The sequence below is a fragment of the Parasteatoda tepidariorum genome, chromosome X1 (genome assembly GCF_043381705.1).
Source record: "Parasteatoda tepidariorum isolate YZ-2023 chromosome X1, CAS_Ptep_4.0, whole genome shotgun sequence".
Taxonomy (NCBI): Eukaryota; Metazoa; Arthropoda; class Arachnida; order Araneae; family Theridiidae; genus Parasteatoda; species Parasteatoda tepidariorum.
Window position 1 is genome coordinate 69,237,831 of NC_092214.1, and position 23,288 is coordinate 69,261,118.

A 23,288-nucleotide genomic window follows, 5' to 3' on the forward strand; every position below is an offset into this window, starting at 1 on the left:
CACCAAATGTTCAAAATTTGTCACAACTAAAATAAACAATCTCTTTTTTTTTGTGAAGTTGTTCTTATGTCTCATATATCTTAGCACCAAATGGGTATGTATCGAAATATTTCCCTGATAAGAAGTCATCAAATTTTCACAAACAGAAAATTATTTTCTATTTATAAATAATACAAAGAGATCAATATTTCACCATCTTAACATCAAGCACTGTAAAAGAGATGAATGGCTTTGGGTAATGCGATGAAGAGCCACATTTTTCAAATTACTCAATAAAATGCCTTTTAAAAGTATCGGGTTGTTCGGAAAGTAATTTCGTTTCTTCGACAGAGGATTTGATTGCATTTTTTCGAACCCAACTTCACCCTTAAGCCGCATTATCATTATATGTTTTGAGAGCTGATATAGCAAGGCTTGTGGGTGAAAATGTTCAATTAATTCCAAGCAGTAGTTTTTGGTTGGTGCCCTTTTAAATATGGAGAGCAATAAGCAGCATTTTCGTCCTATTTTACTTTTTTACTGTAGAAAAGGAAAAAATGCTGTTCATACCAGAAAGAAATTAACCGATATGTATGGAGAAGATGAGTTGACAGTACGCCGGTGCCAGAACTGGTTTGCAAAATTTCGATATGGCAATTTTGATGTCGAAGATGTACCACGTTCTGGAAGGCTGGTTGAAGCTGATAAAGGCACGATAAAGGCATTAGTTGATGCAAATCTATAACTAACAACACGTGAGATCTGTGAGAGGTTAAATTTATCGAATTCAACTGTTTATGATCATTTGAAAGGCCTGGGTTTAACCTTGAAGCTAGATAACATATGTGGGTTCCCCATGCTCTCACGGAGAGAAATTGGTTAAGGTTTGTGATTCGCTTCTCAAACGTCACGAAAATGATCCATTTTTGAAGCATATCATTACTGGGGACGAAAAATGGGTTGTCTATAACAATGTCAAACGCAAGAGATCATGGAGCAAAAAAGATGAACCGGCTCAAAGTATTTCGAAAGCCAATATCCATCAAAAAAGGTGATGCTGTCTGCTTGGTGGAATTTTAAAGGATTGTTTTTAGCTTTTACCGGATAACACAACAATTAATTCGGAAGTCTACTGTCGTCAGCTTAACAAACTGAATGATGCACTTCAACAGAAAAGGCCAGAATTAATCAACAGAAAAGGTTTAGTGTTCCACCAAGATAATGCGAGACCTCATACAAGTTTAGTCATTCACCAAAAGCTTTTACAGCTTGAATGGGATACACTGCAACACCCACCATATTCTCTAGATCTGGCGTGCTTTCGGATTATTATTTGTTCTGGTCACTGCAAAATTTTTTGGACTGTGAAACTTTTACTTCAAATGACGAGGTCTAAAATCACCTGGATTAGTTTTTTGCCAGCAAAGATCAAAAATTTTATGAGCGTGGAATCATGCTACTACCAGAAAGATGGCAAAAGGTGTTGGATCAGAATGACCAATATATATTTTAATAAAATATTTATTCATTATACGAAAATTGTCTTTCATTTTCCCAACGAAAAATGAAATTACTTTCCGAACAACCCAATATTTTTGAAGAGAAATACAACAATTTCTATGCAGGAAATAAGATGTTTCCGTGTACTGTTATCTAGGGGAGATTTTAGAAGCTTATCTGGAAATAGCACCAAGGAGCAGTTTGATGGGAAAATGTTATCTTTGAAAAAAATGTGGCTTATCATTTTACAGCCCGAAGCCTTTTAATTAATGTCAGTCATACCATGCAAAGAGCGCTGAAAAAGAAAAAAAAAACATTTATTTTTCTCCGCAAAAAAGTACCACTCTATTCACATCTAAGAATTTGGACTAGGTAACAAACAAATATTATAAACATCCATTATTTAAAGCAAAAAACATTTTATTACGTCTCATATCAAAAAAAAAATTACTAAAATGTTTCATTATGAAATGCGAAGTGGCAACCTTTATTGCTCCATTTCTGGCTGAAATATTGAATATTTTTTCCTAAATTTTCCGGTCCACAGCAAAACAAGCCAATATCAGCCCTGAAATATAAAAAGTATTATACATGAGAATGAGAAAAATTACATAAGTTTTAGAATATATTTTTCAATAGCACTAGAGAACAAATGTTTTGCCGCATTTATATAAATATACTTGATCTTGCATAATTCGGGTGTTAGGATTTCAATTTAGACGTGCTTCTAAGACTACAGATTTTCTAAAAAAATAATATTTTTAGTCTATTTTTCGCTGAAATGCTTCCATATTATGACTTGCTCAGAAACACACGAAGAAACATAGGCATCCATAATATAGGATCCTAGTTCGCATAGGCATCCATAATATAATAGGGAAGCGCCTCTAGCTGCATAGGATGATATTTACGGGCATTGGTTACGATGGAATTTTAATCCATCCTAATTATGTGTCCTAACTTCTCTAGAAGTTTGTTGCAACATTTATGCGACCCCCTGCTTTATATAACGTTTTGAAATCTGTACTTTTCGACAAAAAATGTCAGTAAAAATGTCATTTAAAAAAAAAACTGCAGCTTGCCGAGAGAAGCCTATTGCAGATTTGAAATCAGAGATACGAAAGTATCTAATACAGGTTAAAAAAAATTCTCCTGCAGCCAGAAAAAAAACATTTTCTTCAATTTTTTTCCATAATATTTACGCTCCGAAATATTAATAACCATTATTTGCGTACAACCATTTTGTTGCATAAAAAATTTATATATTAAATAGTACACAAACAAATCAACTGAATTTACAATACATTAAACCTTGCTTTTAAAAGAGCAACACAAAGCAAAAGTGTAAAAAAGAAGGATATTTTTAATAAGTTTTGCAATGGTCATGATACACTTAATGAATTTTTTTAAATCCCACTGTGCATATTTTAATCTTCAATTTATCAAGTTAAAAATAAATTTTTTTTTTTTTAAAAAAAAAAGCACTTACATCAATGTTTATAACTTATTTTTTGAATTATCCATAACTTCAAACATTTCGTTTGTGAATATTGTGTCAAAATCCAATCATTTATGTATTTTCATTTGCAATTTATTTACGTTGCTTTTTGCTTTAGTTTATTCATAGCTTGCTATACACGTAAGTAGAAAAAAATAATTTTTTCAATGCTTTAATTTTTTTAACCTACATGAATGTAGTTTTTGTTACAAGTAGGATTTAAAAGAAATTTTCTTTTCAGTCAAAAATAGCGGAGTTTTGAAAAAAAAATTATTACAAAATGACATAGAATAAGTTACATTTTCGTGGATTACTCAAAACCAGTCAACCCAATTAAAAACATATTTGCTCGTAACAAAATCTATATTTATTATGAACATTGCGTCAAAATTTGAAGTAAATCGGTTTAAACTGTACTAGTTGGAGTTGCAGCAAGTTAGAGAAACATAGTTTCGAGTAGTAAACTGCTTGTAGAGTTTTGTGATCGATTATTCATATAAATATATAAAATTTTGCGATTAACTATAGTGTATCAATACAGAGTCTATAAGATGCTTCTTCTCCGTCATTTTCAGCAACCTCAAGTGCTATTCTCGACGTTTTTCTTGTTGATCTACCCTCATATGACGCCTCTTATGTTTTTAGAATAGCAGTTGAAATTCTGCGGTTTTTTTCATTTTAAGCATCTTCTTTGGCTGCTGCACCTGAATTTATTTTTAATTGCTCCAAAACTGTCAATAACTATTTGTAACCTTCATCAAAAAATATTACAGCTCAATCAGTTGCAATTTCAACTATTTATATTGAAAGTACTATTAATTCTTTTTGTACATAATTTATTCAAATTATTTCAACAAAATAGTTAAAATGATAGCATTTTACTGAAATGTTTTTTATTTATTTTTGTTTGTAACCATCGTTGAACAACCGACCCAATTTTCGAGTTTACTACTACCAATGTTCAACTATCCACAGCCTTGTGATTTTGAATTTTATCCAGAAGACAAGAGAACTCCGGGATCAAGTATTGGGAAAAATTCACCTTCTTGAAGGCCTTTTTAATTGGATTGACCCGCATTTGCGTTTCATGTAGAGGAAAACCACTAAAACCTCCCATGGCTAGCTTGACGGCAAGGGGACGCTTATCCATAATCCGTCAACCACTGAGGATATTTTACGTCAGCACTGTGGTCGGTGCGAGCCGGATGGGGAATTTGTAATGACCAGCCACCATTGAGACTCGAACTCGGATCACCTCAATGGGAGGCGAGTGCTCTATCCCCTGAGCCATCACGGCTCACAAAAATGTTTTGATAGGAGTGAGAAAATCCATTTCATCAACTGAACACTCAAGTTTACTGGCTCATACATGTCATAGCGCGTCTTGTGTTGCGTGCCGCGCTCGATATATTAAGCTTTAACTTTTAAATTTTTACTAAAATCAACTTAATATTTCGGAACAATATTCTTAAAAAGATGAACTATCGAAAACTGTCATAAGATTTTCATACATTTTTTGAAATTTTTTCTGTGTTTGTTCCTTCTCAAAACAAAATAATGTATAGAATACAAATGCTAGATCCTGGTCATAAGAAGTTTCTTAATAAATTAAAAAAAAATGAAAAGGAAATTTACTTTTTATAAATAATGGCCCACTGTTCGAATAAAAAGTTCCAACAAGGTTTTCCTAGCTTGATTCGTGGCTTCAGAAATGGATATGATTCTCCTAAAGCATCCTATAAAAGAATTAAAATTTGATTATTTAAATATAACCATTAATACAAAGAACTTTGCGTACGTATATGTTTAAAATTCTTCAAAAGATATATCATAGAAAGACCAGAAAGGATTCCCAAAGGCAAAGACATAGCAAAAGTGAAATAAAAATCCTCAAAATTCCTTGACTTCATGCATGTAATTAAAAGGAGGTCCCCTTACTTTTTATTCTTTAAAACATTTAATAAGGGTGAGACATTGATAAATTAAAATTCTAAATCTATTTAAATTGGAATCAAGACCAAAACCTAGTAAATGCTTTCTAGATAGAAAGTAAAAATAAATAAAATATGATAACGGTGCATTGCAAAAAATTCCTAATCAAATTACGGTATAAAGTACCGGCGTTGTGGGTGCATCATCCGTAAAAGCCATTTTTCCCGTGAAATGTTATACTGTAATTTTTACATTAATATTTATTTAATTCGAGTGATTCAGTGATTTTACGGTGATTATTACTGTAAAAATTACGGTATGGTCAATTTTTTGTTCCGTGACATGTTCCGGTAAAAATGGATATTACGGTAAAAAGTACCTGTATGCCGGTACTTTTTGGTCCGGAATTTTTTACAGTGTAAAAGGGATACTGAAAAATTTATTCTTTTATAAAATTGAAATAATATGCATTTGAAATAGAAAAAGGAGGCTAATGCTGAAGATGATCCAGAAAATGACAATATAATATAATTAACTAAAATTTTTTTCTCCAAAATGCTGTTCATGGAATTGCATTTGGGTTTCTTAGATAACATTTCAGCCTGATGATTTTTTATTATTTTTTATTTTGCAACCCTGCTTATAATATGTTACAAAGGATTATATCTCAAAGTTTTTAGGATCTCCCATACTTAAGATCCATTTGGATCGTCTTGAATGCAAGCTCTTAGATACTCTATTACATATGAGTCTATGAATAATATTATAATGCAAATTACAAACTACTATTAACAATAATATTATTAGAATAACGAATACTTACTTTAATAATGTCCCACGAGCCTTGCTGAGTAAAGTATAAATGAAATTCAAATTTATCAGGACTAGAATTTCTAACCTAAAAATATAACAGTTTAGAAGCTATTTATGAATAAGTAATCAATAGGATTAATGATGACTTACATATTAAAAAAATCTAATTTTTTTTTTACTTAAAATTTGCAGTTGAGTTCGGGATGTATATCTTAACATGGGATTGGGATTGGATAAGATAAACAGTATGATAATTTTTTTTCTTCAAAATAAGCACACACTTAATGCAGCACTAAAATTTGACCATTATTTCCCTAAGTACTTCACAGTAGCCATTATTTCAAATCTCTTAAGTCGTTTTGAATGAGCCTTCTTTGAGTTAAGTAAACTAAGACATTTTCTCTTTTTATACAAGTGAACGAGGTGTTCACACATCTTGAAGAATCTTAATTCCAGTGCAATATATATAGGCATCCATAATATAGGATCCTAGTTCGCATAGGCATCCATAATATAATAGGGAAGCGCCTCTAGCTGCATAGGATGATATTTACGGGCATTGGTTACGATGGAATTTTAATCCATCCTAATTATGTGTCCTAACTTCTCTAGAAGTTTGTTGCAACATTTATGCGACCCCCTGCTTTATATAACGTTTTGAAATCTGTACTTTTCGACAAAAAATGTCAGTAAAAATGTCATTTAAAAAAAAAACTGCAGCTTGCCGAGAGAAGCCTATTGCAGATTTGAAATCAGAGATACGAAAGTATCTAATACAGGTTAAAAAAAATTCTCCTGCAGCCAGAAAAAAAACATTTTCTTCAATTTTTTTCCATAATATTTACGCTCCGAAATATTAATAACCATTATTTGCGTACAACCATTTTGTTGCATAAAAAATTTATATATTAAATAGTACACAAACAAATCAACTGAATTTACAATACATTAAACCTTGCTTTTAAAAGAGCAACACAAAGCAAAAGTGTAAAAAAGAAGGATATTTTTAATAAGTTTTGCAATGGTCATGATACACTTAATGAATTTTTTTAAATCCCACTGTGCATATTTTAATCTTCAATTTATCAAGTTAAAAATAAATTTTTTTTTTTTTAAAAAAAAAAGCACTTACATCAATGTTTATAACTTATTTTTTGAATTATCCATAACTTCAAACATTTCGTTTGTGAATATTGTGTCAAAATCCAATCATTTATGTATTTTCATTTGCAATTTATTTACGTTGCTTTTTGCTTTAGTTTATTCATAGCTTGCTATACACGTAAGTAGAAAAAAATAATTTTTTCAATGCTTTAATTTTTTTAACCTACATGAATGTAGTTTTTGTTACAAGTAGGATTTAAAAGAAATTTTCTTTTCAGTCAAAAATAGCGGAGTTTTGAAAAAAAAATTATTACAAAATGACATAGAATAAGTTACATTTTCGTGGATTACTCAAAACCAGTCAACCCAATTAAAAACATATTTGCTCGTAACAAAATCTATATTTATTATGAACATTGCGTCAAAATTTGAAGTAAATCGGTTTAAACTGTACTAGTTGGAGTTGCAGCAAGTTAGAGAAACATAGTTTCGAGTAGTAAACTGCTTGTAGAGTTTTGTGATCGATTATTCATATAAATATATAAAATTTTGCGATTAACTATAGTGTATCAATACAGAGTCTATAAGATGCTTCTTCTCCGTCATTTTCAGCAACCTCAAGTGCTATTCTCGACGTTTTTCTTGTTGATCTACCCTCATATGACGCCTCTTATGTTTTTAGAATAGCAGTTGAAATTCTGCGGTTTTTTTCATTTTAAGCATCTTCTTTGGCTGCTGCACCTGAATTTATTTTTAATTGCTCCAAAACTGTCAATAACTATTTNGGCGCATAGAAGTAAGCCATGTATAAGAACAAGAACGCTTTAAGTATAAAAGCAATGCGCAAAATACAATAAAATTTAAAATTGAACGTAACTTTTTTCAGCAGGGGAAAAAATAACGCAAAAGAAAAATAAAATATAAAGTAGATAATGTGTGTTAATTAAATTATATATATATATATATATATATATCTGGAATCGATCACATCCAGACTTTTCGATTTCATAAATTTTTGCCTCTCTATTACGCTGTCTCACATTTCGACTTACCCAAAGTTTTTTTTAATGATATTTCTTTTCCTTTGGATTTGTGGTGATCCATTAATATATACTAATTAATATTAATCTGACCACTGATAAAGTTAAATAATGATTCCATGGTTATATCCCTCATGTGACGCAAGAAATTAATAATTTTTCTTCAAAAATCTTTTTTCTTTCAAATATATATCGATATCAGAAATATTTTATCACCACATGAGAATACATAAAAATAATTTTATCCATATTCATGGAAAAATTTGAGCAAAATTATTATTTCTAATTGTCCTTACGCTGTAGAATCACCCTGAAACCTATAACATAAAAGTAAACTTTCTCTGAATAAACATACTTTTTTCCTAATGTGTGGATTTGAATTCTTAATTCTCTAAGTATATAAAAAAGCGCAATTTAGAAAAATCAGGAAAATGTATGGTTAAGGCTTAAGAATGGTTATTTCTATTTTTCATTACTATCATGCAAGTTACAAGGGATAAGCAAGCTTTTTCCTTTCATTTTAGACCAGAGCATGTTCAATTAACACTAAATTTTCGTTCCTTTTACGGATCGAGAAAATAGATTTTTTTTTCAAATTCGTTATTTCTTAAAAAATTTAGTTATTAAATCTTGGTGATTTTTTCTTATTTTCTTAATAAATTTTAAGTTGATTTTTTTAAAACTTTGCTAAGTTTTTTAAGTAAGAAAATGTTTGAAAAAGCAAATAAAAAAGAAACGATGAACCTAGTGAATTTAAAATGTAAATTGATTTGGGCTCTCATGGAACTTTCTAACGCATATCCAAGTGTAACTCATGTTACAGGGATCCACTGTAAGAGAATATTTGAAATGAAAAAGATTTTGCTAAAATATTACAGTGCCAACAATAATTTTGTTGGCGAAATAATCTTGTTGGCCCAAATGACTCTGATTTTTGTAACCGCAATTAATCCGTCATCCATTATGTACGGGATGTACATAATGGATGACGTACATGAATGGATGACGTACATTATGATGTACATAATGGATCCATTATGTCAATTATGTATGATGATGATTTATATGGTTCAGTGGATGTAATGCTTTTTTCTGGACAAGCGACCAAGGTTCGAATCAAAGGCAAAAAACGTATACTCTCAGAAAAAATCAATACAACACTGAACCATATTATTGATAAATTACAGTGACCAGATTTGCTGAAAACTTAATAAAATATTAAATTGAGTCATGATTCTATTCAAATTGAACTATAGACTCATGTAACTAAGCATGAGAAATATGATAAAATGGGTCATTTTAGCTGTAAAACACTCTCTAGAATTTCTAGCAGTGCAGGCTCGAACACTAATCTTGGCCTAACTTTCATCACATTACTGACATAAGAGATACCCAGTTGTATAAGGCGCAAAATAAAAAAACAGTCCAGCATGAATAACTTTCGATCTAATGATCGGATCTTCACGTTTTAGGAATCAATCCTAATGATTCGAGGGGGTGATCACAAATATGCTAATTAATTAGAATAGACAATGTTTTAAGTTAAGAAATAAGACACAAAAATGGACTTTCTCTGAATAAACATGCCTTTTTTTTCGACGGAGTCGGATTTCTGACTCCTAAAATATAGGAGGTAGCTCAAATCTGGGAAATATGGTCTCCATAGTTTGATCAGGAGAACGGTCCAAAGTTTGGGTCCCTTAATGTTAATTTTACTTTAGGAGTATTTCGCCTTATCTCTGCACGTTTTTAAACGAGTTGGAAATTTTTTGTACAGAATTATAATTTTTTTAATCCAAAGATAATTCCATACAAAAGTATTTATTAATTTTCATTATTTTATTTAATAATAATCTAAAAAGTTTGAACTGTTATGTATGCAATTTTTTAGATCATTTTAAGGAATGTAATTTCACATGGCAAAATACAAAATTTGAGTGAAATCGATCAAACAATTCCTATGTAATCGGATTTTAAAAATACGACTTTTTTCGCCTCCCATTGTGAGGGGTGAGCTGTTATCGACTATGTCAACCTTCGTCTATATAAAGGTACCCCGACATAGAATGGAGTTAACATGTCTTATATACTAGTGAATTGGGATTGTATTTTTGTAGTGGTTGATACACTACACCCATGAAATCAATATTGACCAAAGAATTATCTTTTTACCCGTGTTGGGACTTAAAATAACGAGGATATAAATGGAACCGTTTACCGTCACAAATATACTATATAGACAAACACTTTATCAATAATGATAAAATTAAATAAATAAATATAAATAACCTATAAAAGATGAAGAAGTAAGCCAGACTCAATTAAATTGCTTAAGTTAACTACATTATTGAATAATTAGTTTTAAATAGTTATTTGGATAACTTTAAATAGTACTAAACATTCAAAGTAATACAAAAAATAAAAAAAGCATACTTGTTCAAATGTTTCATATAAGAGGGTTGAAAAGCATTTATATAATTCAAGGTCTCTACAAACCCAGAAAAAATGCAGCCGTTTGGTTTTTTCTAAGCTTTTCACATCAATTCTGCAAGGATATAAAGAAATTATAATTATTAAAGATACAATTAAAAGCAAAAATGTGTTATTTCGGTTATAAAAAAAATGTAAAATTAAATAGAAATGGAGTAAATTTTATAAACTTTTCTAGTGTTGAATAGTTTAAATTTGCCTAAGTTGAAAATTTAAGTGTTTCAAAGCTGTAAGATACTACAGGAATATTTTTTTTATTTTATCGAAAATTAATTCTTTAACAAGTTTGCACGATTTACATTTCTGGGGGATTTGTTATTTTTCAATTTTTTTTTAAATATTTTATTTGATATTTTTAATTTAGCTACAAAGATAAAAAGAAGAAAAAAGAAAAGGAAACTTCAGATATTATCAAAAACGTAAAGAAAAGATTTACATGTTAAAAAAAACAACATAAATATAATTGAATAGTATAAGAATGTTACATTTGAAATAAGCAACTTAATTTAAACACTTAAACAATAAATAAATAAATGAAAATAAAAGGAAGTAAATAAATAAATGAAAATAAAAAGAAGTAAATAAATAAATTAAAATAAATGAATATCACTAGTTTTTGTTTCCAAATATTTAAAGATATAAATACTCAATAATTTAAACAAATGAAACGTTTTCGAGCTTTAATAATTTCTCATAATAAAACTTATTTAAAAATGCTCTTTTCATAAACGAACCTTAAATAACTTAATACAGAAGCAAAAGGTGTAAATCCTATACCACCTGCAACGCAAATGCTCACAGAATAATGTAAAACTTCTTCAAAGCTGCTGCTATAGGGTCCATCAATAAAAAATCTGTAACAATTGATTAATTTAGTTTCAAAACAATAACAATAAGGAAGCAATTTTACAACAGATTGAAAATACAAGAATTAATTAAATTTTTGAATGTTTATGAATTTATCCTCAAATTAAATAATTGAGTGAATTTTCACTACATGTAGAACTGTAGTTCATGGGGTAAAAAAAACTATTTATTTTTGAAGGACGTATAGGTGTTACCTTGAATGACAGACATCAAAGGAATGTCAACTTTCACCGGTGAATGTCAACAATCTCATAGTCGCTTTGGTGAATGTCCGAAATATCCACTTTGATATTAATTTATTCGTTGATATTATTATATTTATTCAGAGGCACTTAACAATTCTTATAAAGTCTTATTAACTAGAATATATTTCTGACATTTACCAAAACGACTATGTGATTGTCAACATTTACTGGTGGAAGTCAACAACCACAAATTTCGGTCATTCACAGTAACATAGGCATACAACGAAAAATTTGCATCTATGTCTCAAAAACGGTTTAATTTTTGTAATTCAAATGTAATAAAGCATTTATTTTCGGGATTTTTCTTAAATCGGATATTTTTGTATATTGATCAAAATGCTGCGTCATTTTTATATTGCGTCTCCGTATAGCAATAGTATAATATCCTAAATGTATTTTCATCGCTTAGTTTTCTCTTTGTTCTTACCGAACATCATCTTAAAAATGTAAGTTAAAAAGCTGAAATTAATAACTGATACACTACCGGTCAAAAGTTTGCGAAAATTTTGAAATCTACAAAGAAAAGGTCTAAATTCAAATGTTCATAGAACTGTAAAAAATCATTCAAATTGCATGAGAATTTGATATGTTCTAAAGTGAACCCTCTACATTTAGTTACATATGATCAGATTGCAATACTCTGTTTTTGCGAACTGAATCCAGCTTTTCATCACGGATTGTTTTTATAGTGAAAAAATTTCTAAAGTTTGAACACTTGCCAAACTTGCAAAAAAATTTTCCGTACTTTCTGTTAATAGAAAATAGTTATTTGAACCGTTATATGTAAGCCCTCAAAATTTCAGATCGATTCGATTTTTTTTGACGAAGTCATAGAATTTTGAAAAACATGTGTACTTTTCTCGATTTTTGAGCATTCCACATATGCGGTCTTTTGATCTATACATCTTCTACCAAAGAGCTTTTTAATTTTAATGTTTTCTATATTTTCAAATAATTAATATTTATTATAAAACAAATACTCTCATTTATTGTAATTATTATTGTTTATATTTATTGCTTTTATGTATTAGTTTTGTTGTGATATTTTTACTTTACATTAAATTAAAATAAAAAGTTATAACAAAAATTACATAAACAATTCTAAAAAAAAATAACAATAGTATTAAAAATTTGCATTTTTACTAAACTATTTTATTTACAACAGGTCAAATATTTAACATATTCTTATTCGTATTTTGTAATTAAATAAATTAACATTTAAATCTTAGATTCCTCGAACCATCCACCTTTTGCTTTTATTATAGCCTTACATATGCGCGGCTTTCATTCTAACCATCCATTAATCACTTCAAGTGATATAGAGTTCCATTCCTGTTGTAAGATGTTCCATAACTGATTTCGATTCGAAATATCAGAGCATCGTTTGCAAGAACAAACAAATTTTCGATGAAATGTGACATCCCTGAGATATTGTTTTAATTATATTCATAATAAATTCTTTGTAATAACAATAATTACAATAATGAATAAGGATATTTGTTTTATAATCAATATTAATTATTTGAAAATATAGGAAGCATTAAAATTAAAAAGTTTTTTGGTAGAAGATGCATAGACCAAAAGACCGCATATGTGGAATGCTCAAAAATCGAGAAAAATACACATGTTTTTCAAAATTCTATAACTTCGTCAAAAAAAATCAAATCGATCTGAAATTTTGAGGGCTTACATAGAACGGCTCAAATAACTATTTTCTATTAACAGAAAGTACAAGTTTGCAAGTTTGGCAAGTGTTCAAACTTAACAACTTTTTTCCCCATAAAAACAACCCATGATGAAAAGCTGGATTCAGTTCGCAAAAAACAAAGTATTGCAATTTGATCATATGTAACTAACTGTAGAGGGTTCACTTTAGAACATACCAAATTTTCATGCAATTTGAATGATTTTTCGCAGTTCTATGAGCACTTGAACTTAGACCTTTTTTTTGCAGATTTCAAAATTTTCGCAAACTTTTGACCGATAGTGTATATAAATAAATGAACAGATAATAAATAATAATAAATAATAATAAATAATGAATAATAATAAATGGTAAATAATAATAAATAAATAATTAATTAAATAAATAAATGAATAAATAAATAAAATAAATAAATAATATGCTATAGATTTTATTGATGCATCTAATTTCTCACACCATAGAAAATTACAAATCTAATTGAAAAGCTAATTGTAAAGTTTATGAAGATAGCCGAAATCTTTCACCTCCGTTAATGAGGATTCACCTTGTTGTGCTTTGGAAAATAAATCCCCCTCTTTTCTCATGCTATGATGACAATAGAAACCCCTCTGAGACGAAAAAAAAAATATTTTTTTCTTCTTCAATTTTTAACTTGTGGATAGATTTTAATATGAGCTACTCTTTCATTCTTTTATAACGCAAATTGCTTTTAGTAGGACAAGGACAGACAGTTTATTGATAATACTATCCGCCAGGAACTGGTAAACGGTACAAACGTACATTTCAAGTCATATCCAAACATGGGGGATATAATGGATATTAAGAGTAGTGACTTTTTTTTCGGGTAAACAATTTACCCAATTTTTTTCGTGCTGTAATTATTTATATACACCTTACATAAAGATAAATAAAAATACATACTAGTACGTTTAGTTACCGAAGTTTTATTAAAAATGTGAGAGTAAATAAGTAAAATAATCTGAAAAATTAAGTGCATTTAGCATAAAGTATTGGGGTTTCTTTTAATTCAGGTTTATTTATTGGATTTAAAAATAAGGAGATGCTTTAAAATTGCACGGACATTTCAAAAAAACAACACTTAAAATAATTTCCAGGAATAGTATCACTTACTTGCAATTTAATGAAACTAAATCTGTGTCCTTTAATCTGATTTTGTTGAATGCGTATTTTTTTCCAGTAATTTTACTGGCGACACAAAATAAATGATGTCTTAGTTTATCTGAAAGAAAAATATGTTTACGACTTGAGGAGTTTACAGCCTTAGTACATACAAGTGGTTACATGCTATTAATGCAAATTTTATAAGTACTTATAATTTGATTTTTACTAGAGTCTGTGCAGTTTTTGTGGATCTTAAAATATAGTTTTAATACGATACTTACCAGCCCAATCACCATGAGTTCGAAGATGAAGGGTAAATGAAGTATCCTCAAGTGAAGGGCACTGAAAAAGATTTCATTTTTACTTCCCACGTAATTAAAATTTTGAATTTTTCATATGAAATAAGACAAAGCAGACAAAGAAGTCAACTAATGGTAGTTTAATGCTTTTTTCATTATTTTAGTGACAAATTGTCTAATTAGTAGTCCACATGCCCATTTTCAAAATTTGAAATAGCACTTACTTAATTTTTATTATTGAAAGAGTTTTCTTCCTTTCTTGATTAATTATATGTTCAAGTTACTTAAAGAAAGCTAATAGCCTTTTTCAAAAACGTTAACTTGGAATTCAATTAGAACAATAATAAAATAGTGTAGAGTGCGCAAATATATAAACTGACTATCCTAAATAATTTTTGATCTAACGATCGGATCTTTACGTTTTAGGACTTAATCTTAATGGTTTGAGAGTGTGATTTCAAATACGCTAAATAATTAGTGCAGACAATATTTTTATTTACGAAATTAGACTCCAGCTCACTTTCCCTGAATAAACAAACCGTTTTTAATGAACCTTTAGTTAACCTATAGTTTGGTCATGAGAGCAGTCCAGAGTTTTGACCCCTCAATGTTAATTTTACTTTTTACGTATTATATCTCGTATATCTCGAGAATTTTGTAAGCTAATTGAAAATTTTAGTGCACAATTATATAATTCGTTTATCCAAAGATAATTTAATAAAAAATGTTTTAATAAATATTTGCTGTTTTTTATTATTTTATATAATCATAGTCGAAAATATTTTGAATTGTGAGGCATACAATATTTTACATAATTTTAAAGAACTTAATTTTATATGTCAAACCACAAAATGTGAACGAAATCGGTCGTACAGTTCCTAAAAAATTGAATTTTAAAAAAGACATATATTTGAATTCCATTTTTCAGGAACTATTTGACGGATTTTATTCAAATTTTGTATTTTGGCGTGTAAAATTAGATTCTTCAAAATTATGCAAATTTTTTTAAAAATATATTTAAATTAAAAAATAAAAAATATTTAAAAAATACGTAAAATTCGAAATATTTTGCTTATTTTAACTTTTTTTGACATCAATATAGCAATAATATCATAAAATGTTGCTTCAGAATAAATTAGAATCTTGAATCCCTTTTCAAGGGTAAATTTTTTGTAAAATAAGTTTTATAAGAACCTCTGCGCGAACTGTAAGTTTATTAGCGATAGAATCACAATATAACTGTTACAAATTTAAATGTTACTATTTGTCATTAAATTCAACTTTAATATTTGTGAAAATTGGTGACGTTTAAAACTACAAACTACATATTACTTTTGAAATGCTGAAAGGATGCCATTCTAATCCTGATATTTCCAAGCATTGAAGATAGACAAACTATAGATAAAAAGACGTATGAAAAGAAAAATTAAAGTTACGTAAATAAACACATTTTAAGTTTTAATTAAAATCTTACAAGTAAAGCAAAATATTAGGATATAGGAATTAAGAACAGACAGAGGTACTGAGGTAATACGTGTGTTTTAACTAAATAAAGCGATCTTGATTTTTTGCCATAACTAGACGCAAAGAAAACCAATGCGAACCAAACATATACACAGAAGAGCCATTACATTATGACCACCCTCTATCTATAACAATGGGCTCGCCCAGGTTTTCATGGTTTCTCGCCCAGGAACAATGCTTCCATGGGGCACATAAGGATCCATAATCCTCATAGAACAATCCCTGTCGTCTGTAAGCTACTTGAACATAGTTGCAGATCAGGTTCACCCATCATTCATGGCAACAGTTTTTCCTGCGGGAGATGGTGTTTACCAACAGAATAATGTACCATGTCATATGGGTCGAATCGTCATGGATTGGTTCGAGGAACATTCCAGTGACTTTCAAGTCATGTCTTGATCCCCAAATTTACCTGACTTTAATCCAATAGAGCATTTGTGGTCCTACTTGGAAAACCAAATTCGTGCTGCCACGCTACCCCCTCGCAATGTGAGGGAATTGCAGGACCAGTTGGTGAGCGTTTGGTACCAGATACCTCAGACTACCTATCAGCCCCTTGTGGAATCAATGCCACGGAGGGTGCTCCCAGTTTTGAGGGCTAAAGGTGGCCCTACATGTTATTAGGAGGGTGGTCATAATGTAATGGCTCTTCGGTATATATTATGAAAAACGATATCTTAAACACGTATTTATTAGGAATAACTCACTTCCTGCTCCGCCCGGGCAGAAGAATACGTAAGTGAAAGAAGGAGGGAAAAAATGCCCCAACGAAATGAAGCCACTACAGATTTCGGCCAAAATATTCACCATATTTTTCATCTTACATAAAATATATTACGTTGCAAACCATTTACCAATACCAGGAGGGCAATGACATCAATATTATGTCAAGTTCAAATGAATGCAGTCTTCAACTTGCCACAGACTGAAACTGTTTCTGTTTTTGAATATACAGCATTACTGAGAATAGCGTATAACCCCTCACGCTTTCTGGAGAATTGAGGTCATGAGAAAGCGCAATTCATTCCTGACATGCACCCTATTATCCCAAAATCTCTACTTGGATGGTTTTGTAGCGTAATTGAAGACATTCTCTTACTAGAAAATCTGATTTGGGTGGACAATTCATGCTTCAAATGCCAGTAAATAAGCTTTTAGAATTTTTGGTAATTGGTAGTCTTCACGCAGCCTGGGGAAAAGGCCACGTTAAGTTTGTCACCATAAATTAAACCTTTCCAGGGCCATAGCATTTATAAATCTAAACATTGTCATCCATTTGGAGAAGATTTCCTCTTTTTTTCCACTTATTATTTTGTTTTATATTTGCCTTCAATGAATCGATGCCTTCAATGTCTTCCTCTTTTACTTAATCTATATCCCTAAGAAAACGTGAGGACTCTACTCACAGTAAGTCTGTATGCGGCAAAAATGGTAGTTTCAATTTCGGGCAGAATTGAAGGCTGACTTCATTGAAACCTGAGATAATATTGATGCTAATGTCCTCCAGGGTTCAGTAAATGTTACACAAAATCATAGATTTTAAGTCATATATAAACATGACGGATATGATAGCTATAATAAGAAGTGGTTTTATTTTGATGTGAGTGATGGGACACTTTTTTCCTCCGTTTTTATTTATTCGATGTTTTTCCCCTTGCCCAGGTGAAGCAGGAAGTAAGTTACTTCTTGTAAATATGTGTTGTAAGTTACTTGTAAGTTACTTCTTGTAGGTATGGAATTTCTAAATACATATGTTTGGTTTTTATTGGTTTCTTTGCACCCAGTTATGGCAAAAAATCAAGTTGGATTGATTTAATTGGGACACACTGTATATATATTTTTACTACGTTTGTTTCTTAATGAAAAGAATTCTGAAAGAAACGGTAATTAATTCTTTCACATTATTTGTAAAATTTATAATAAATAAGATCAGATATTCATTACAAAACACATTCTTTAAAAATCTTGCCAACTCAAAACATATCAACATCGAATAATCCAAAAATGAATGAAAATTAGAAAAATAAATTTAAAAAAAAAGGAAGAGATGGAACATTTAATTATAGTGGACAGTTAATGGTATCAAGGGTGCAAGTGTGGCAAATAGCTTTAGCCATTTTAGGGCAAGGGAGATTTTTTTTAATTTAATAAGTATTTTTTGTTGAAATTTCATAACTGGGAATGTAGTTATGGGGATTATTTTTCAATATTTGCGAGAATATATTTCCAAAATTATTTTTAGTGCTTTTTTTCCTCCTTTTTTAAGCTCAAGCTCTTATACCTTTAATTTACAGCTGCATGAGTACAAAATATTCTCTTCAATATCGCATTGAATCCTTTTTTTTTCTTCGAAACAGATGTGACTCTTCTTGGAAATGATTTTACGCTCTTAATAGTGTGGGACTGGATGGTTTACAGTTCACTGTAAAATTTTTCTATAAAATTACAGAGAAAAAAAAATAGATGTACTATAGCATGCCAACTATACACTAGGTCTCTTTCAGCAAAACAGTCCTAGATAATCAAAATGGATTGAAAAAAAAAATCTCAGAAACTAAGTATAGAAATCAGAAAATTATTTCAAAATCGAAAATATATTGCATACCTGCCCTGGTTTTGCCGTAAAATCTCTTTTCTGTAAACTTAAGCTTATCATATCACATTTATAAATTTGAAAATCCAAAAGCTGTACTGGGTCTTTTCTCTTATAGAAACGGAAACTAAGATCAATAATGTAAATTGTCAAACCAGCTAATATCCATTTCCAAGTCTAAAAAGAGTAATTAATAATAATAAATTTATGTCAATTATGCAGTTTTTTATTATACTTTAAGACTGACAATTAAAAACAAACGATAAATTGTATTCCTCATTAAAACAGTCTGAGAAAAGAACACTGTATTATTAAAGATGAAAAATAGAGTGATTGTCTAAGAAACGGCATCTTTTTCTCAATATATTTAGGAACAAATAATACGTAATTATTTTTTTTAATTATTTTTGTATATTATGTTATTTATCTTGATCAAAATTCAAAATAGTTAATAAAATAAATTATGTGAAAGAAAATAGTCGCTTGATCGATAATGTAAAATTTCTTCTATGAAATATCTGAAAACGTAGACTGCAGTATTTTATTTATCATATTTCTCTTTCAATTAATGCTTTCAGGTTATCTAATGTTCATAAATCAAATTATGTATAAAATAAATAAATGAGCAAAATAATAAACAATTCTTTTAAACTTATGCTGTAGAAACACAATTAGCCGAATTTTTACATCATTAACAATTTAACAACAGAAAAATTACTTTTTTAAATTAACTTTTTTTTTACAGATTTGAATTTTTAGGCTCGAGTTATGGCAAGGGGTGGATTGTCGCATTCCCGAATATATTAATCAGAAAAAAAGGTGGAAAGTCAGATTTTCTTCTTATTATTGTTTTTACTCTTTGCGTTCCTTTTTATTTTTGAAGCAAAACCATATATTTGTGACCATATAAAAGTTTCTTCTCCAAAAAATATTTTTATTACACAAAAATTAGTAGAAAACATTCCTTTTTACTAATCTTTATGCCCTCCCATCAATTCTCGCTAACTTAAATAATCCTCAAAAATGTTGATTTGTGAGTTATACAAACCTTTATATCCTTTCCAAGAATATTTAAATGGAAAAAAAATGCAGCCGAACTCATTTGAATAGTTTTCGAGAAATAAAAATTTAAATTGTCACGAATGTCACGAAAATTGTCACGAAATCCAAGCATGGTATTTCAAGTTAAGTAACTTGAAATACCATGCTTGGATTTTTATTTCCTGAAAATTATTCAACCGCTATGAAATAATACACCTTGTTAATGATAATGCCCAGTATTAAAACTCAATATATTTTAATACATCCAACATTAAATTTTGAATTTGATTAACTAACTAATTTCTTTTTAAAAAAGGCTGATAATATTTAAAATGGGTAATGGGTAAAATGGGTACTAGTTCAAAAGTTAAGACAAAAATAATTCTTATTTATTGAGAAAACAGCTTCCCACCTCCAGCCAGACTAGGTCAGCCAGATTTCAACCAGCCATTAGACAGTGAAAACTAAATTTTAAAATTAACAGTGAGTGGCGTTTTCGAGTGTTTATAAGAGTACTCGTTAAGAATAATGTTTGTTAAAAGATACTTAATTCAGACTCAAAATTGTGGTCATTGCAGCCTTATTCTACCCTTTCACCTGTCGAACATCATCCAACAATTTCATCTTTCGAACAGTGAGCAATGAGGAGCATCTTCCAGTGAACTCTTTAAGAATAATGTTTGTTAAAAGATACTTAATTCTGACTCAACAGTGTGCTCATTGCAGGCTAATTCTACCCTTTCACCTTTCGAACATCATCGAACAATTTCACCTTTCGAACAGTGAACAATGAGTAGCATCTTCCAGTGAACTCTTTAAGAATAATGCTTGTTAAAAGATACTTAATTCTGACTCAAAAGTATGCGCATTAAAGCCTTATTCTACCCTTTCACCTTTCGAACAATTTCACCTTTCGAACAGTGAATAATGAGTAGCATCTTCCATTGATCTCTTTCAGAATAATGTTTGTTAAAAGATACTTAATTCAAACTCAACACAACAGTGTGCTCATTGCAGCCTTATTCTATCCTTTCACCTTTCGAACATAATCGAATACTTTCACCTTTCGAACAGGGAACAATGAGTAGCATCCTCGAGTGTTTATAACTCTTTAAGAATAATGTTTGTTAAAAGATACTTAATATTCAGACCAAACAGAGTGCCCATTGAAGCCTTATTCTACTCTTTCACCTTTCGAACAGTGAATATTATCGTTAGTGGCAATGCGCTACACGATGAAACCGCTTACAGTGCCACCTGGTAGATAGTTGTAAGGTTAACTTTTATGTGTCGAAAATTGTATGAGAGATAAGGAACAAAGTAAAATACTTAGTTTCAGCTAATAAAAAAAAGTAAAAAACTTAGTTTCAATTTAATACGAATTGATGTGTAGAGTTGAGATAAGAATGCTTCAAAAGCGTCTTTATGTCATGACAAAATGCCATAATTTTTACCGTAAAATCACTGAATCACTTTTAGTAAGTAAACATTACTATTAAAATTACGATATAATATTTTACAGTAAAAATGAATTTTACTGTAAAATGGGTGATACAGATGATGCCCACAAAGTGCCGATATTTTATAATGCAATTTGATCCGTAATTTTTTACAGTGTAAATAGGATAAAAAACGAGTTAACTCTAAATATCTTTATTTTCTATGTACTGTGCGCAAAATAAAAACGCAACACTTTAATAACTTTGGATCTAATGATTGAAATCTCATGCAGTTAGTTGCAATCTTACAATAGTTAGAATAGTCAACCTTATGCATGCTATTTTTTTTACATCAGACTATATTTTAAGTTACGAAATACGAGACAAAAACGCAGTTTCTCCGAATAAGCATTTTTTCAAGAAGAATCATTTCTTCATTCTCAAAATTTGAGAGGTATCTGCAATTTGAAAAGTATGGTCACAATAATTTTGACAGGAGAGTAACCAAATGTTTGGGCCCCTTAATGTTAATATCAATTTTAATGCATTTATTCTTTTCTATATCTTTAGAACTGCTTAAAATAATCTAAATAATTTTGAATATAATTGTAAAACTCATTTATTCAAAGATAATTTAACGATAAAAAGTATGAAAAAATTATATTTATTTTATATTATTTTATTTAAAACTGTTGAAAAGTGTTAGAATTGTAAGGTACACAAATATTTACACAATTTTAAACAACAGAATCCAACATTCGAATGGAATCAGTTGAACAGTTTCTGAGAAATGAAAATTTCAATATACGTCTTTTTTAGAAATTTCGTTACTCAGAAACTATTCGGTTGATTTCGATAAAATTTTGTAATTTGCCATTTAAAGTTATGCAGTTTAAACTCAAATTAAAATTTGTATCGCTGTTTTCACTGTTATTAAATAGTAAAAAATAATAACTTGTCTTTAATTTTATATTTTGCAATGAATTATCTTGAATAAAAGAGATTTACAACTGCGTGCAAAATTCCTTTGATCCGATTAAATTATTTCAGAAATATCGCGAAATACGCAAAAATCAAAACTAATATTAAGAAGTCAAAATTTTTGCCTACTCTCCTGCCTAAATTGGGATCATATTTCCCATATTCCTGGTCCTTTTCATATTTTGAGAATCTAAAATTTAAGTTCCTATAAAAAAAAGGTATGCTAATTCAGACAAAGCACATTTTTGGAAATGATTTTGTTTCTTAAAATATCGTCTGCATAAATAAATTAACAAATTTTAAATTAGCTTCCGAGATCATTAAAAAGGAATTTCAGAACGCGAACAAAAATTATAAAAGTGTTTTTTTTTAATTTTTTGAACACTACAAAGCTCAAGAGAAGTTTGAATAACGAAATTAAAGGTACCTTGTGAGATCCAGTTGTTTACGTCATACATCGCGAAATAAGTAATGCGCCTTTTAAGCATTTTTTTATCATCTATAAGGTATCGTTTTTTGTACAAAATAGATGATGTTCTACAACTTTGTCATTCACTTTTCCTTATATCTTAAACCATTTTCCAGATAGAAACGTTAACTTTGAATTTCACCACCAGGTAGCGCTGTATATTGTCTCCATTTGTAGCTACTTTACTATTCCAAGATATCACTTTTATAACTAAAAATCTGATGAACCTCTTTGGGGTCCCTTTTATAACTTGAGAAGTACATTTGAGTTAAATTTTTACTGATTTAACATACATAGTCATGTGAATAAACATTGATTTAAAAAAAAAATCATACCACAGATGTCTGAGATGCAAAAATCGGATCTTCTGTACAAAAGACTTTTGAGGATGTTGAATAAATATAGTTCGATCCATTTTTATTCATGTTACAGCCAGGTTGATGCAAGAAAAGATTTGTTTGTTCTTTTAATTGTCCGCTGCAACAGGAATTATTTTAAAAGTAAAATATGAGTTTAAAATTTTTTTAAAAATATTTATTTGAGATACAAATACAGAATAAATTTTAACAAGAAAAGCTTCATGAAAAATTAATTTTGATGGATGAATGATTTATGAAATATAAATTATCTAATAATTAAAGTAGAAA

General features: G+C 29.4%; 1 protein-coding gene across 3 annotated transcripts in view; it reads right to left on the reverse strand.

Annotated features, from left to right (window-relative positions):
• Positions 1–1,881: 1,881 nt before the first annotated feature.
• The window catches only part of LOC107451037 (NADPH oxidase 4), a 69,787-nt gene continuing 48,380 nt past the window's right edge, over positions 1,882–23,288 (reverse strand). For all 3 annotated transcript variants that reach the window (XM_071187347.1, XM_016067007.4, XM_016067006.4), the window contains exons 9-18: positions 22,977–23,118; positions 18,724–18,888; positions 15,927–15,989; positions 14,577–14,637; positions 14,305–14,413; positions 11,091–11,210; positions 10,300–10,411; positions 5,733–5,807; positions 4,613–4,713; positions 1,882–2,047 (exon numbers count right to left, since the gene is read on the reverse strand). In XM_071187347.1, coding sequence (XP_071043448.1) covers positions 1,930–2,047; positions 4,613–4,713; positions 5,733–5,807; positions 10,300–10,411; positions 11,091–11,210; positions 14,305–14,413; positions 14,577–14,637; positions 15,927–15,989; positions 18,724–18,888; positions 22,977–23,118 — 1,066 coding nt within the window. In that variant the 3' untranslated portion in view covers positions 1,882–1,929. The remainder of the gene's footprint in view (positions 2,048–4,612; positions 4,714–5,732; positions 5,808–10,299; positions 10,412–11,090; positions 11,211–14,304; positions 14,414–14,576; positions 14,638–15,926; positions 15,990–18,723; positions 18,889–22,976; positions 23,119–23,288) is intronic.